Here is a 13,179-nt window from a genome sequence, read left to right as displayed (position 1 = left end):
TCCAAGAGCTTCAGCTAAGAGAGCGCAGTGGGGACCAGGAGGAGAAAGGGTGATGGGTGTTTGAATTAGCAATTTGGCTTGAAGGACGGTTATTCTTGATGTCTCCATTAGTAAGAAACAAGTCATGAATCTGCAAATACACTCTAGCTAATTTAAAGTTATAGGGGAAATGTTTAAATGGACTTTCTCTGAGCCAGCATTGAAACCATTACTGTGTTTAAAGTGTGTTCCAAGTTCCAAAGTACCTTATTTTAAAACAAATTTTTGCACACATTCCTTTATAAGTTGGAATCTGTTTTTATTAACCAATGTTTAAGAAACATTTATTACTTTTTGCTTTAATAGAGAAACATTTACTTCTTCTAACTTTATTTGTATTTTTTCTAATTAGTACACTTTATCTTTTAGAGTAGTAGTTTTTTGTTCACAGCAAAATTGAGCAGAAAGTATAAAGAGTTCCCATGAACCTGCTGACCCTGCATGCACCACCTCCCCACTCCCAGTGTCCCACAGCAGTGATACATTTGTTACAATCGATGCACCTACATTTGACACAATATTGGCACTCAGAGTCTCTGGTCTACATTGGGGTGACTCTTGCTGTTGTACATTCTATGGGTTTTGACAAATGTATAATGACCTTCATTAATTACTGTAGTGTCATACAGACTACACTGTCCTAAAGATCCTCTGTGTTCCCTCTTCCCCACTAAACCCTAGCAACTACTGATTTTTTTATTTTTCTGACTCCATAGTTTTGCCTTTTTCACCATGTTCTGTAGTTGGAATCAAACAAAATGAATAGCCTTTTTAGATTGGCTTCTTCCACTTAGTAATATGCATTAAGTTTCCTTTTTTTCCCCCATGGTTTGATAGCTCATTTGTTTGGAGTAGTGTTCTATCATCTATATGTACCACAAAATTGATACCCTATTTTGTATGTCTTTAGTTACAATGAAAATTTACTCAGGGAACATACTGATTCTCAAATGATGACAGAACAACCAGCTATTACTATAATTAGTTCCACTTGCTGTGATACTTAAAACTTACAAAGTATGTAGTAGTATTTTTAAAAGTATATTTTTCCTAAATAGGCCAAAATAATAAGATTTTATTTGTCATATATATCTTCTTTAAAGATAGGTTTTTGAAGCATCCTGTAAATATATTTTGATTATACCCATCAAGTTTTCTATACTCTTTCTGTATGAACTATTTTTCAGAGCACATATTTGATTATTGATAGTATTACTTTCCTGGTATTCAAAGTTCATAAGTTTATGTTTTACAGAATTAATAAGATATAATAGTTAAATCATTTTTAATTATACTGAATTGTAATTAATGTGGTTGGGTAATCAGTGCTGGTTTGCACTTATTTTAAATAAAACATGCAGATCATTTCTAAACTATGGCCACTTTAAAAGAAAAAAGCTTTATATAATACATTAGCTTAGAAAATCAAGGTAATTTATGATGTGAAGGTTAGAGAAAAATGGAAGCTGTAAAATTGAAAAGAGTTTTGAAAACTATTGGATGGGCCTTACTGACAAATAATTGTGAATTTAGATTTTGTTTGAATTACTTCTCACATTTATATTTTATAAATGAAACTGAGCACAGTACAGTGTATCTGGACTTTAGTAGTGCCTAGCTCTCAAACCTTGGTTTCTAAAACCTTCCCACTAAAAGGAACCAGGATGGCTCCTTGAAGAAATGGCTGATTCCAAGGCTGGGAGCCTAGAACATGTTGGTATGCCAGAAAGTAAGGAAGTGCTCAGTGAAACCAGTGGTGGCCTATCACCAGGAGATGGGGGCCATTTGAAGAGGCTCCCACTGGCTAAATCTGGGATAATTTGAGTATCAAAATAATTAAAAGCTATAATGAACTACTAGAGATCATTAGGAAAAAATTAGGAATTCACATAGCCTTACCAGTAATATACCAGGTGTACCGGTTAATAATGCGGATTTTTTTCAATAGTTGGAGTTACACATATGTTGATATATGTGCGATTTGATATGTATGTTATTTTGTTGTATTGACAGCAAGCTTCAAAACTACTTCTGTCAAATTTGCTGAAGGTGTTAACATCATAGATATTTTTACGCTTAAAAATGTCAAATTTCATGCTGAAAACAGAGTATATGTGGGAAGTTTTAATTCATTACTTTATTTTGAAGAAAAGTGCTGCTGAAAGTTATTGTATACTTCAGGAAGCTAATGGTGAACATGCTCCATCTCAAGATACTTGTGAACACTGGTTTAAACGCTTTAAAAGTGATGATTTCAATGTGAAAGACAAAGATCGTCCAGGTCAACCGAAAAAGTTTGAAGACCAACAATTACAAGCATTATTGAATGAAGATGTGTGTCAGACTCAAAAACAACTTGCAGAAAGATTAAACGTTGCTTAGCAAACAATTTCCAATCGTTTACAAGCAATGGGAAAGATTTTAAAGGAAGGGAAGTGGGGCCACATCAACTGAATGAAGACAAATGGAAAATCGAAAAGTCATCAATAAAATGTTGCTTCAACGGCATGAAAGAAAGTCTTTTTTGCATCAAATTATGACTGGTGATGAAAACTGGATTTATCTTGAGAATCCCAAATGCACAAAATCATTCGTTGATCCAGGTCAACCACCAACATCGACTGCAAGGCCAAATTGCTTCGGAAAGAAGACAATGCTCTGTGTTTGGTGGGATCAGAAAGGTGTGGTGTATTATGAGCTTCTAAAACAAGGTGAAATCGTTAATACTGATCGCTACCAACCACAAATAATCAATTTGAACCACAAACAGAATCTGCCAGAAGATACGGCAAAGTAATTTTGCTTCATGATGACGCACCATCATACACTTCAAAACCAGTTAAAGACACATTAAAAGATCTTGCCTGGGAAGTATTAACCCACCCGCTGTATTCACCAGAGCTTGCTCCTTCACATTATCACTTGTTCAGATCGATGGCACATGCACTTCTGAGCAGCACTTCAAAACGTGCAAAGAAGTGGAAAATTGGGTCTCTGAATGGTTTGCCTCAAAACAAGAAAAGTTCTATTGGGAGGGTATCCACAAATTACCCAAAAGAAGGGGAAAATGTGTAGCTAGCGATGGACATTACTTTGAATAAAGTATTTTTGATGTTTCTCTTGAAATTATCGTGTTTTCTTTGATTACAAAATCCGCCATTATTAACCAGTACACCTGGTATATATTCATACAAATGGGAGAATAAAGGGCTCAAGAGCCAGCTGATAAATATGGAGGAAATGCTGGATTTGGAAAGTCACGATTTTATCACCATCATAGTAATTCAGTTTAGCCAAGACTCACAAGTGGATCTTTAAAAAAAATAAATAAATTATTGATTTTTAGAGACAGTGGAAGGAAGAGGGAGAGAAACATCGATGCAAGAGAGAAACATCAATAGATTGTCTCCTGCTACTCCCCTCCTTCCCCCCACCCCATCCCCAACTGGGGATGGAGCCCTCAATCCCAGGCGTGTGCCCTGACCAGGAATCTAACTGGCTTCCCTCCACTGGACAACACCCAACCACTGAGCCACACATGGGCCAGGGCTCACAAGTGGATCTTAAATCGAGGGGACAAATGTTGATGAACAGCAGGATATTTGCATGGTTTTAAAGTGTCTGTCCAAAGGTTGCCTCTTGGTTATAGGGAAAAGGTATTAAGTAAACAGTAGGAAAATTGGGCAGCACTTGCTCTGGTAATGAAAATTAGCATCACCAATTGGGGACAGGAGAATACCGTATGCCCGAGAAGAACACATCACTTGTGTACTATCCTGTCCAGGAGTGCACCACCTGCATCTAATCCTAAGGAAACAGCAGACAAGTTCAAAACGATGCACATTTTATTAAAAAAAGAACTATAGTTTTCAAAAATGTTAATGTTATGAAAGTCAAAGAAAAGCTCTATATTAAAGAAGACTAAAGGTGCAGGATATACTTAGATGATCCCAAGACTCGATCCCATATCTAGAGAAAAATTAGAAGTTTGTTTTGTTTAAAAGGCATTGTTGGGTCAGTTGACAGCATTACTTTGCAGATTGTAGGTTGAAGTATTGTACTGATAATATATTTACTGAATTATAGCTGTATTGTGATTGTATTGGAGGTTATTTTAGAAAATGCATGCTGAAGTATTTATGGGGAAATGGCTCATAAGAAAGCACTTTGTGTATATGTGGGTGTATGTGTACATATGCGTGTACACACATAGAGAAGAAGGGTGTGATGAAGCACATGGGGCGGTGCTGACAGGAAGAGGTCTGGGTAAAGTAATATGATGTTCTTTGTTGCAGTTTTTCCGTAGATTTGAAGTATTTCCAAATAAGTTTATACACATGCTTGCACTCATTGGATTACTCTAAGTTGCTAATTTACCTTTAATATTTAATTGGTATAAGCTTTTTTTTTAATTGGTAAAAGTTTTTAATATTCATTGCTTACAGATATACACATTGATTTTTAATTTCTTTTAAATAGTGCTGGGCCTAAAGGAGATAATATTTATGAATGGAGATCGACTATACTTGGTCCACCAGGTTCTGTATATGAAGGTGGTGTGTTTTTTCTGGATATCACATTTTCATCCGATTATCCATTTAAGCCACCAAAGGTAAGAACCTAGAGGTACATTCTTTAATATTTATCCTTCTTCTCTAAAGTCAGTTTATTCCAAAGGTTAAATGTGTATTGATGTAATCATTTTAACTTCGTTTTTTTAATGAAGTAATAATGGAAACTTTCATGTACTAAGATATAACTGAAAGTAATTGATTTCTGCCTTTTACAAATAACTGTAATCAGCAGGGAGAGGGTTTGTTAACTATAGTCTTGTAGTAGTTAAGCCTTGATTGTTGTAGGTATCACTGGGAGGAATTGACCTCCAGGCCAATTGGCTGTGAGAATCAGCTGTGTCTACGGTGGGAGAACTTCTGTGCTGGAGACACCCTTCTGGGGAAAGACTTGCTTCAGTGGGGCTTTGGTGCTCACTGAGTCTGTCCCCTGAGTGTGTCCCTTATGGATCTGAGGAGTCGTAATCTGAATGGTCCCACTCTGACCACTGGGTACACTGGCTCTGGATCTCTAAGGAGGTGCTAATTTAGCCTCTGCCTGAGGCTACCCAGCAGGAGCTTTGGAGAGATCTGCAGATTCCTCTTCTTAGTTTATGGTTTGGAGGTGCCCAGATGAGGCCCAGCTGTGAAGCAGTGCAAGCTGCTGTGTGACCTGGGGCCTTCTTTTGGAAGTTCTGGGTCTCTCTGACCCAACTGCAGTTTGTTAGGTAATTTTAGATTACAAAGGGCCAGGCCATTCATATGCAAAAGCCTCTGCTAGCAGCTTGGGTGGGGCAGGGTCTCAGGGAATCAACAGGGCAGAGACAAATAGCTATGGCTGATCCTCAGCCCTGCCCTAAGAGGTCCTTGGTCTCAGTGTCCCGGTAATCGCTGCAAGCACCTCTGAGAGAAAGCCGCCCTCGAGTTCCGACCGATGCCAGACAGTCCAGTTTTTCCTCATATGTCCCCAGAGACTCTCCCGGAACTGGAGTTCAGAGCAGTCGGGAGCTTGATACTCCCTCCTGATTGAAAAAGACAACCGCGTCCTCAGTTGCCAGCCCTTTCCATGCGCCTCCGTACCTCTGCACTTTACTTCCGCACCTCCTCTGAGTCTCAGTGTGCTTTTCTCTTTCCTTCTAGTTGTAGAATTTCCACTCAGCCAGCCTTCCTGTGGTTCTGGATGATGTCCGTTTTGTCTTTTAGTTGTATTTTTGAAGTGGTTGTGCGAGGCAGCAATTTCCGGTGTTTACCTATGCTGCCATCTTGGTTTTCTCGGGTTTGTTAACTATAAATAAAAGTATACCATGTGCACATCAGAAAAGCAGATGGATTTTTGATATGAGGGAAAATATCCTATGAACCTTCCTTAGAAACATACTGGGATTCAAAAGTAAACCTGTTTAACAGCTTCTAGAAATTAGGGTTAACTAACTTGAATTTTGTGCTAAATAGCTTATCTTTATAGATGAGCAAAATCTAGAAAACCTTGGCAAAGAAGAGGGAAACTAATACTATTTAGTAAACGTATGTTGTGCCCTCTGTTGGTAGCATGTAGTAATGGGAATGAGTGTGGCTGGGTGACTTAATGCCTCCTTGTTGTCTCTGAATATGAATTAGATGATAACAGAGAAGGGTTGAATTGTGCCTTGTAACGATTGGCAATTATTTGTCAAGTCTTAAACATAACCATTACTTAAATAGATTTTTCCTCTGACTTCTCATTATAAAATAAAATAAAGTAAAATAAAATGGTCAGGCCAGCTGGTAAAAACCACCAATATTAAGTCGGAGCATAATTATTTTATTTCAGAGATTTCTGACATGCTAGGGAAACCTGTGCTATCAAGCCCTTAACTGTAATAAAACATTTTCCTTTTCAACATAGTTCACTTTGTTCTCAAAGCTGTGTAAAATATATGTAGCAGTTTAATGCCTGGAAAAGAAAAGAAAGAGATAAAACCCAGAAAGTATATTGTCTAATAAGGTAAGAATATTTCCTCCTAGTGCTATTTACCTTAAATTGCAGATACCAAGGTTTCCTAGCCCCTAGAGGTATTGGCTCTCAAATGTGGCTATCATTTTTTGAGTACTTTTTTCTTTGGTCCCATCAGAATTTAAGATCTTGAAATGATTGCTTTAATGCTCTCAGTTATATAGAGTATGTCTTGCTAGATCAACCAAGTAAAGGCATAAGACCCTCATGTTAATAATAACACAAATTTTATTCATATTCAAATGACATGTTAAAGGGCAGCATGTCACCAACTGTTCAATTGCATTCAGTGATTTTCTGTATTATAGAAAACAAATAAAACTTTAGCAAAACAGCTCATGACTGTATAGTGATACTTATTTTTACATGCATCATTTTGTATATTGGAAAAGTAGTTTTAACATGATAGAAAACTAGCAGAAAAAATATGCAAGATTTATATTTTTCAAAATAATCTTTGTACGTGAGTGGAAATCTGTTGAAGAAAAAGACTTATTAGTATCTTTAATGGAAAATAGAAATTGACTGAAATAAAGGTTTCAAACTGCAGTTTCCTATATGTGATTTATCATAATTGTTTTGGTTAATACGTTTTTTAAAATTAAGTTAGCATGTGAATATTTTTGCTGGTCTCATTTTAATTTTCTAACCCTTTAATGTTGATTAATTCCTTTTGCCTAAGGTATCATATACAGTATTATGAAGCATTCAGAACTCTAGGTGGACAAGTGAAAAAGAAATAAGACTTCCGCTGTTATCTTAGTGTTAGGTACAATTATTTCTCTACAATACTGATTCTTTTTGAAGTTCAGAGAAGGTGTTGAGCTTCTTGAAGAAGAATAATTTAATTTTTTTGTTCACTCTGTTAATAGCTAAACAAATTCAAAATATTAATTGTATTGTGTTTGTAAACCATACATAGAGTCAGCTGTCAATAATCTGAACATGTGTTATTCCTGTAATATATAGTAGAACTGTCTAATATAAATATAATGCAAACTACACATGTAATTTTAAATTTTCTAGTAGCTACATTAAAAGAATAGAAACTGAGTTTGCTGAAACCGGTTTGGCTCAGTGGATAGAGTGTTGGCCTGTGGACTGAGGGATCCCAGGTTTGATTCCGGTCAGGGGCATGTGCCTTGGTTGCAGGCACAACCCCAGTGGGAGATGTGCAGGAGGCAGCTGATCGATGTTTCTCTCTCATCGATGTTTCTGGCTCTCTGTCTCTCTCCCTTCCTCTCTGTAGAAAATCAATAAAATATATTTTTTAAAAAAAGAAACTGAGTTAATTTTAATAATATATTTTATGTAACCCAGTACATCCAAAATATTGTCATTTCAAGCATGTAACCAATATAAGAGGGAATTTTACAATCTCTTTTTGGTATTGAGTCTTTGAAATGTGTAATTTACATTCTTATCCCTTTTCAATTCAACTAGCCACATTTTAAGAGCTCTGTGTAACTAAATTAGAGCAATTCTAGAGGTGCATGGTCCCCTTCCTTCACCCCTGCAAGACCAGTAGTTCTTTCCCTGTTACCTTTAATTTTTTTGTCTTTAATTTTGTATCCTTATCAGAAATACACGTTTGAGGACTGTAATATTTTCTTCCCACACTCCACTTGGGATATCACAGTACACTGCTAGTTCTAAGGGATCAAAAACTGTCCTTTTTTTTTTCTTCTCTACCTCCAAATTAAGACTACTCAGTGTTTGGGATTGTTTTGAAACTTGACAGTATTTGTTCCTGTGATTTATCCTCTTTTTTCACACATCTGGAGATACACTTTCTTTATTCAGTAGCTTAAGACCTTGCTTGTTTTATTTAACGTAATTATCTAACAAGACAGTGAACCAGTTGTGGAAATAAAAGGGTAGGAAATAGGTTGGTGATGTAACCAATCTTCCTCTAAATTCTTCATTATTTTCTGACACATGGCAAGAAATTAGCTGAGTTGATACTGATATTTTCTACTAACAAACTAATATAACTTTTCACTTTATGCTTAAAAAATTCTTTACCAGTTCCTCTTACCTTTGTCAACCACACATTTTTGTTTTCCCTTCTGTCTTTAAACAGGTATTATGTGCACTCATGCTTGTGTGTATGGTGTGCACACACATACATACATAGAATTGCTGTATCATTCATTTTGATTAAACTAATCAAATCAGCTACTCACTTTGGTTGAAAATCAATATAGTTCTTGCTATACTGGGTAAAAACCAGAACATTTTTTTAACCAAATTAAATAAAACCATTTAATTTTGTTAGCACTTAAACCCAGTATTCTATTAGCTCTTCAGTTAAATTATTTGTTATTTAGTATCATATGATATGTTACTCTTCATTTTTGCTGGTGAGAGTCTTAGTTGGTAAGAAAGCATTTCATTTTCTTCCTGTTTTTAATGTGACTGCCTTTAGGTTACTTTCCGCACCAGGATCTATCACTGCAACATCAACAGTCAGGGAGTCATCTGCCTGGACATCCTTAAAGACAACTGGAGTCCCGCTTTGACTATTTCAAAGGTTTTGCTGTCGATTTGTTCTCTTTTGACAGACTGCAACCCTGGTAAGCACATCTTTATTACCACATACAATGAGGTTGTGGACACCAGTGCATTTTCCTGGTAGCTTAAATGTAGATTTGGAAAGGTAGTACTATTGGTGGAAAGATTAGTGTAAAACATTTTGCAAGGAAGTTATCAATGCCATTTCAATTAGAATAGACCAAAAGTTTCACAATAGCTTCCTGTGGTTTGTTAATGGACTACTAGCCTATACTTATTTTCTCCTTCTCATTGATGGACTCTGTTTTCTGAGGTGTGTACCTGTCCAGACCACTTTGACAGCAGTAAAGTGGTGTCTCTAACTCCAGTGCCTCCTTTTCTTCTTCTATGCCTCCATGTGCATTAAAGCAACCACTTAGTAATGAAGAACTTCTTGTTTTCTATTCCTTTTTGGATTTTAGTTCGTTGTATTAGATGTAGTAAGAGTGAAGAATATTAAAAAACTATAGCTGATGAGATTGTTGGACTAGATTGTGATTATATAAACTTAGAGGTTAAAGTCATTAGTACATAATTTATAACATTTAAAAGAAATGCATAACTGCCACATGTGATCATTAACTGAGGTACTGAATTGAAAAAAATGTTTAAGCCAAGGATTTTGTATGTTATCTTACTGAGGGGTCAGTTTTTAAAAGAAGTTGACTTTTTCTAAACATTTGACTAATCACCAAAGTCTATTACTATTATCTTTTGCCCAACAGTTATACATATACGATAGATAGATAGATGATAGATAGATAGATAGATAGATAGATAGATAGATAGATAGATAGATAGACAGACAGACAAACAGATAATTATAACATCATTTATTACGGCAAAAGATTGGAAACCACCTGAATGTCGATTAATAGAGGATCTACCTATTAAAAAGAATGAGACAGCTCTTTATGAACTGATAGGAAAAGCTTTCTTAGATATATTAAAAATGTAAGACATTGGGGAAAAAACATATGCATAACAATATATTCTACATGCTTGTACACATGTATATCTCTGGGTAGAAATGCTGTAAACAGGTAACAAATCACTTGCCAGGGGAAAAAACTGAGTAATGGAGGTTTATATCTCAGATTCAATTTCCAGTTCAGAATTCTATGTAAATCAGAATGGTAAGTTTTCAATTGGAGATAAGGATATTTGAGTCATACTATTATGTAGAATGAAGGAAACATTTTATTCTGAATAGTATTGCATTATTAATCCTCACCCGGGGATATTTTTTCCATTGATTTTTAGAGAGAGCAGAGAGGGAGGGAGGGAGGGAGGGAGGGAGGGAGGGAGGGAGAGAGAGAGAGAGAGAGAGAGAGAGAGAGAGAGAGAGAGAGAGAGAGAGAAGGGAGAGAAAGAAAGAGAAAGAGAAACAAGAGAAAGAAACACACACATCAATGTGAGAGAGACACATTGATTGATTGATTGATTGCCTCCCACATGCGCCCTGACCAGGGCTGAGGATGAACCTGCAACCCAGGTATGTGCCTTTGACTGGGAATCCAACCTGGGACCCTTCCATGTGCTGACACCACCGAACACACTGGCCAGAGCAGCACACTTTGATTATTTAATAAAATGCCAAGAGTAAGAAACAGTTTTTGTATATTAAAAGTATACCCCTTTTATAAAAATCATACTTATTAACACTCATTTTTTAGTTACAGGGCCTTTAGCTAAATTGAATATTAATATTCAGATGCTGCTAAAAATCAACATTTCAGTTTAATAGAATGTTAAAACTGTACCTTTTAGATATCTAATATTTTTTATTCTTCTACTCATTTTTCCAGCGGATCCTCTGGTTGGAAGCATAGCCACTCAGTATTTGACCAACAGAGCAGAACATGACAGGATAGCCAGACAGTGGACCAAGAGATACGCAACATAATTCACATAATTTGTATGCAGTGTGAAGGCGCAGAAGGCATCTTCTCACTGTGCTGCAAATCTTTATAGCCTTTACAATACGGACTTCTGTGTATATGTTATACTGATTCTACTCTCTGCTTTTATCCTTTGGAGACTGGGAGACTCCCCAAAAAGGTAAATGCTATCAAGGGTAGAACTTTGTAGCTGTAGATTAGTTATGTTTAAAATGCCTACTTGCAAGTCTTGCTTCTTTGGGATATCAAAATGTATTTTGTGATGTACTAAGGATACTGGTCCTGAAGTCTACCAAATATTATAGTGCATTTTAGCCTAATTCATTATCTGTATGAAGTTATAAAAGTAGCTGTAGATGACTAGGAATTATGTCATTTGTATTAAACCCAGATCTATTTCTGAGTATGTGGTTAATGCTGTTGTGAAAAATGTTTTACCTTTTACCTTTGTCAGTTTGTAATGAGAGGATTTCCTTTTACCCTTTGTAGCTCAGAGAGCACCTGATGTATCATCTCAAACACAATAAACATGCTCCTGAAGGCGTAGCTTCCTGTCGTACTATTTTAAGTCAGTCTTGTTAGAAGGTGTGTCTGAGATGATTGTTGATGAAATAAAATTGCAGATATGAAGATGACTACTAAAGACCAGTACAAATAAAGAAATTATTAAATAGAAAACATGTGGAATCTTATTAAATGTGTATAGTTTTTTTTTTCCTTTAAGTCCTACTGAGAGAATATAATGAACTTAAATATGGAAAACTGGATTTTATTTTTTGTTTTTTATTTTTCACCCCAGAGATATTTTTCCCATTGATTTTTAGAGAGACTTAGTGGGGGGCCGAAGGGGGGAAGGGGAGAGAGAGAGAGAGAGAGAGAGAGAGAGAGAGAGAGAGAGAGATGCAAGAGGTAGGAGAGACACATGGATTGATTGCCTCCTGTAGGTGCCCCCAACGGGCTGGGGATAGAACCTGCAACTGAGGTATGTGCCCTTGACTGGGAATTGAACCTGAGATGCTTTAACCATTGAGCCGAACTGGCCAGGGTGGAAAATTGGATTTTAAAGCCTTTGGTCTCAAAAATATATAAAACTTTATTTTGATACAATATTTGAGATAAAAATAAACTGAAATTCTGGCTCACTCAGGAATCTGATATTGCCTTATGGAACATTCCTTTTCCAGATTGGTGATATCTGTTCACCATTGGAAAATATTGTCAAATGACACAATCTGGTCGCTGTTGTATGTCTTGGTGCTCTTTTTAAATTTTGCTTCTGACCTTGCTCTTGAATGTTTATGGTGTATTATGTGCATTACCACTCTTACTGTGGCACTTGGCCAGCAGTTGTAGCCAGAGGCAGAGTTGAACACAAACCTTTTTCTGCCTGAAAGTAGATGAGAACTCTGGATTGGTGTGCAGATTTGGCTTTATTTCTCAATTGCAAACATACCAAATTTTAATGGTTTCCCAGGTTATATAAATTCCTTCTTTCTAGTTACAACTGTTAAATATTAGATTTCTTAAAGAAGTTAGTATTACTTTGCAATATTTAGATATGGTAAACAGTATAAATGTGCTACTTCTTCCTATGATGGATAATTTCTGAGGTAATTCTCTGGTCATAGAACCAAACTTGTGGAATATGAGGCAAATGTCTTCTCAGGTCCTAAATATGGAAATAGAATACCATCTCAAAATTTATAGAGTGGAGTTATTAGCATAAAATATATAGCAAGACGTTTATACTTTCATATCCCCTCACTAAGAATAGTGATCTCCTATTAACTTGAGTGTCAATAGAAGTATTAAATTAGGGTAAAAATAAAATTATTTGTATGTCTACTTTTCACTTAAACTGTTCCCTTAAAAAATCTCCCCATATTACAAAGGAATGCCAAACAAAAAGGTATTATTTTGAAGAATTCAGGCGTAGGCCTATGAAAACCTCTAAGCATTGACTGTAATAAGTGGTGACCAATAATCTATAATGGAGTCCAAGTCAATGTGATGAAAGTGGGGTCCTTTCCTATAAACTGCAAGGCTTTCTGTGTAGGTCAGCTCTTGGAAGTAGTTTTCCCCACTCCCAGTATTGTCCATTCTACACCCTGAAGTATTACATTTCTCTCTTAGTGTTAGAAAA

The 13,179-nt window shown here is 36.1% G+C and overlaps 1 protein-coding gene across 2 annotated transcripts in view; it reads left to right on the top strand.

The window, feature by feature from the left end:
• UBE2E3 (ubiquitin conjugating enzyme E2 E3) overlaps positions 1–11,582 on the top strand; it is an 82,355-nt gene extending 70,773 nt beyond the window's left edge. For both annotated transcript variants that reach the window (XM_059703934.1, XM_059703935.1), the window contains exons 4-6: positions 4,519–4,651; positions 9,011–9,158; positions 10,944–11,582. In XM_059703934.1, coding sequence (XP_059559917.1) covers positions 4,519–4,651; positions 9,011–9,158; positions 10,944–11,041 — 379 coding nt within the window. In that variant the 3' untranslated portion in view covers positions 11,042–11,582. The remainder of the gene's footprint in view (positions 1–4,518; positions 4,652–9,010; positions 9,159–10,943) is intronic.
• The last annotated feature ends 1,597 nt before the right edge of the window (positions 11,583–13,179 follow it).

The sequence above is a fragment of the Myotis daubentonii genome, chromosome 7 (assembly GCF_963259705.1).
Source record: "Myotis daubentonii chromosome 7, mMyoDau2.1, whole genome shotgun sequence".
Classification (NCBI taxonomy): domain Eukaryota; kingdom Metazoa; phylum Chordata; class Mammalia; order Chiroptera; family Vespertilionidae; genus Myotis; species Myotis daubentonii.
This window is presented reverse-complemented; position numbering and strand designations above follow the sequence as displayed.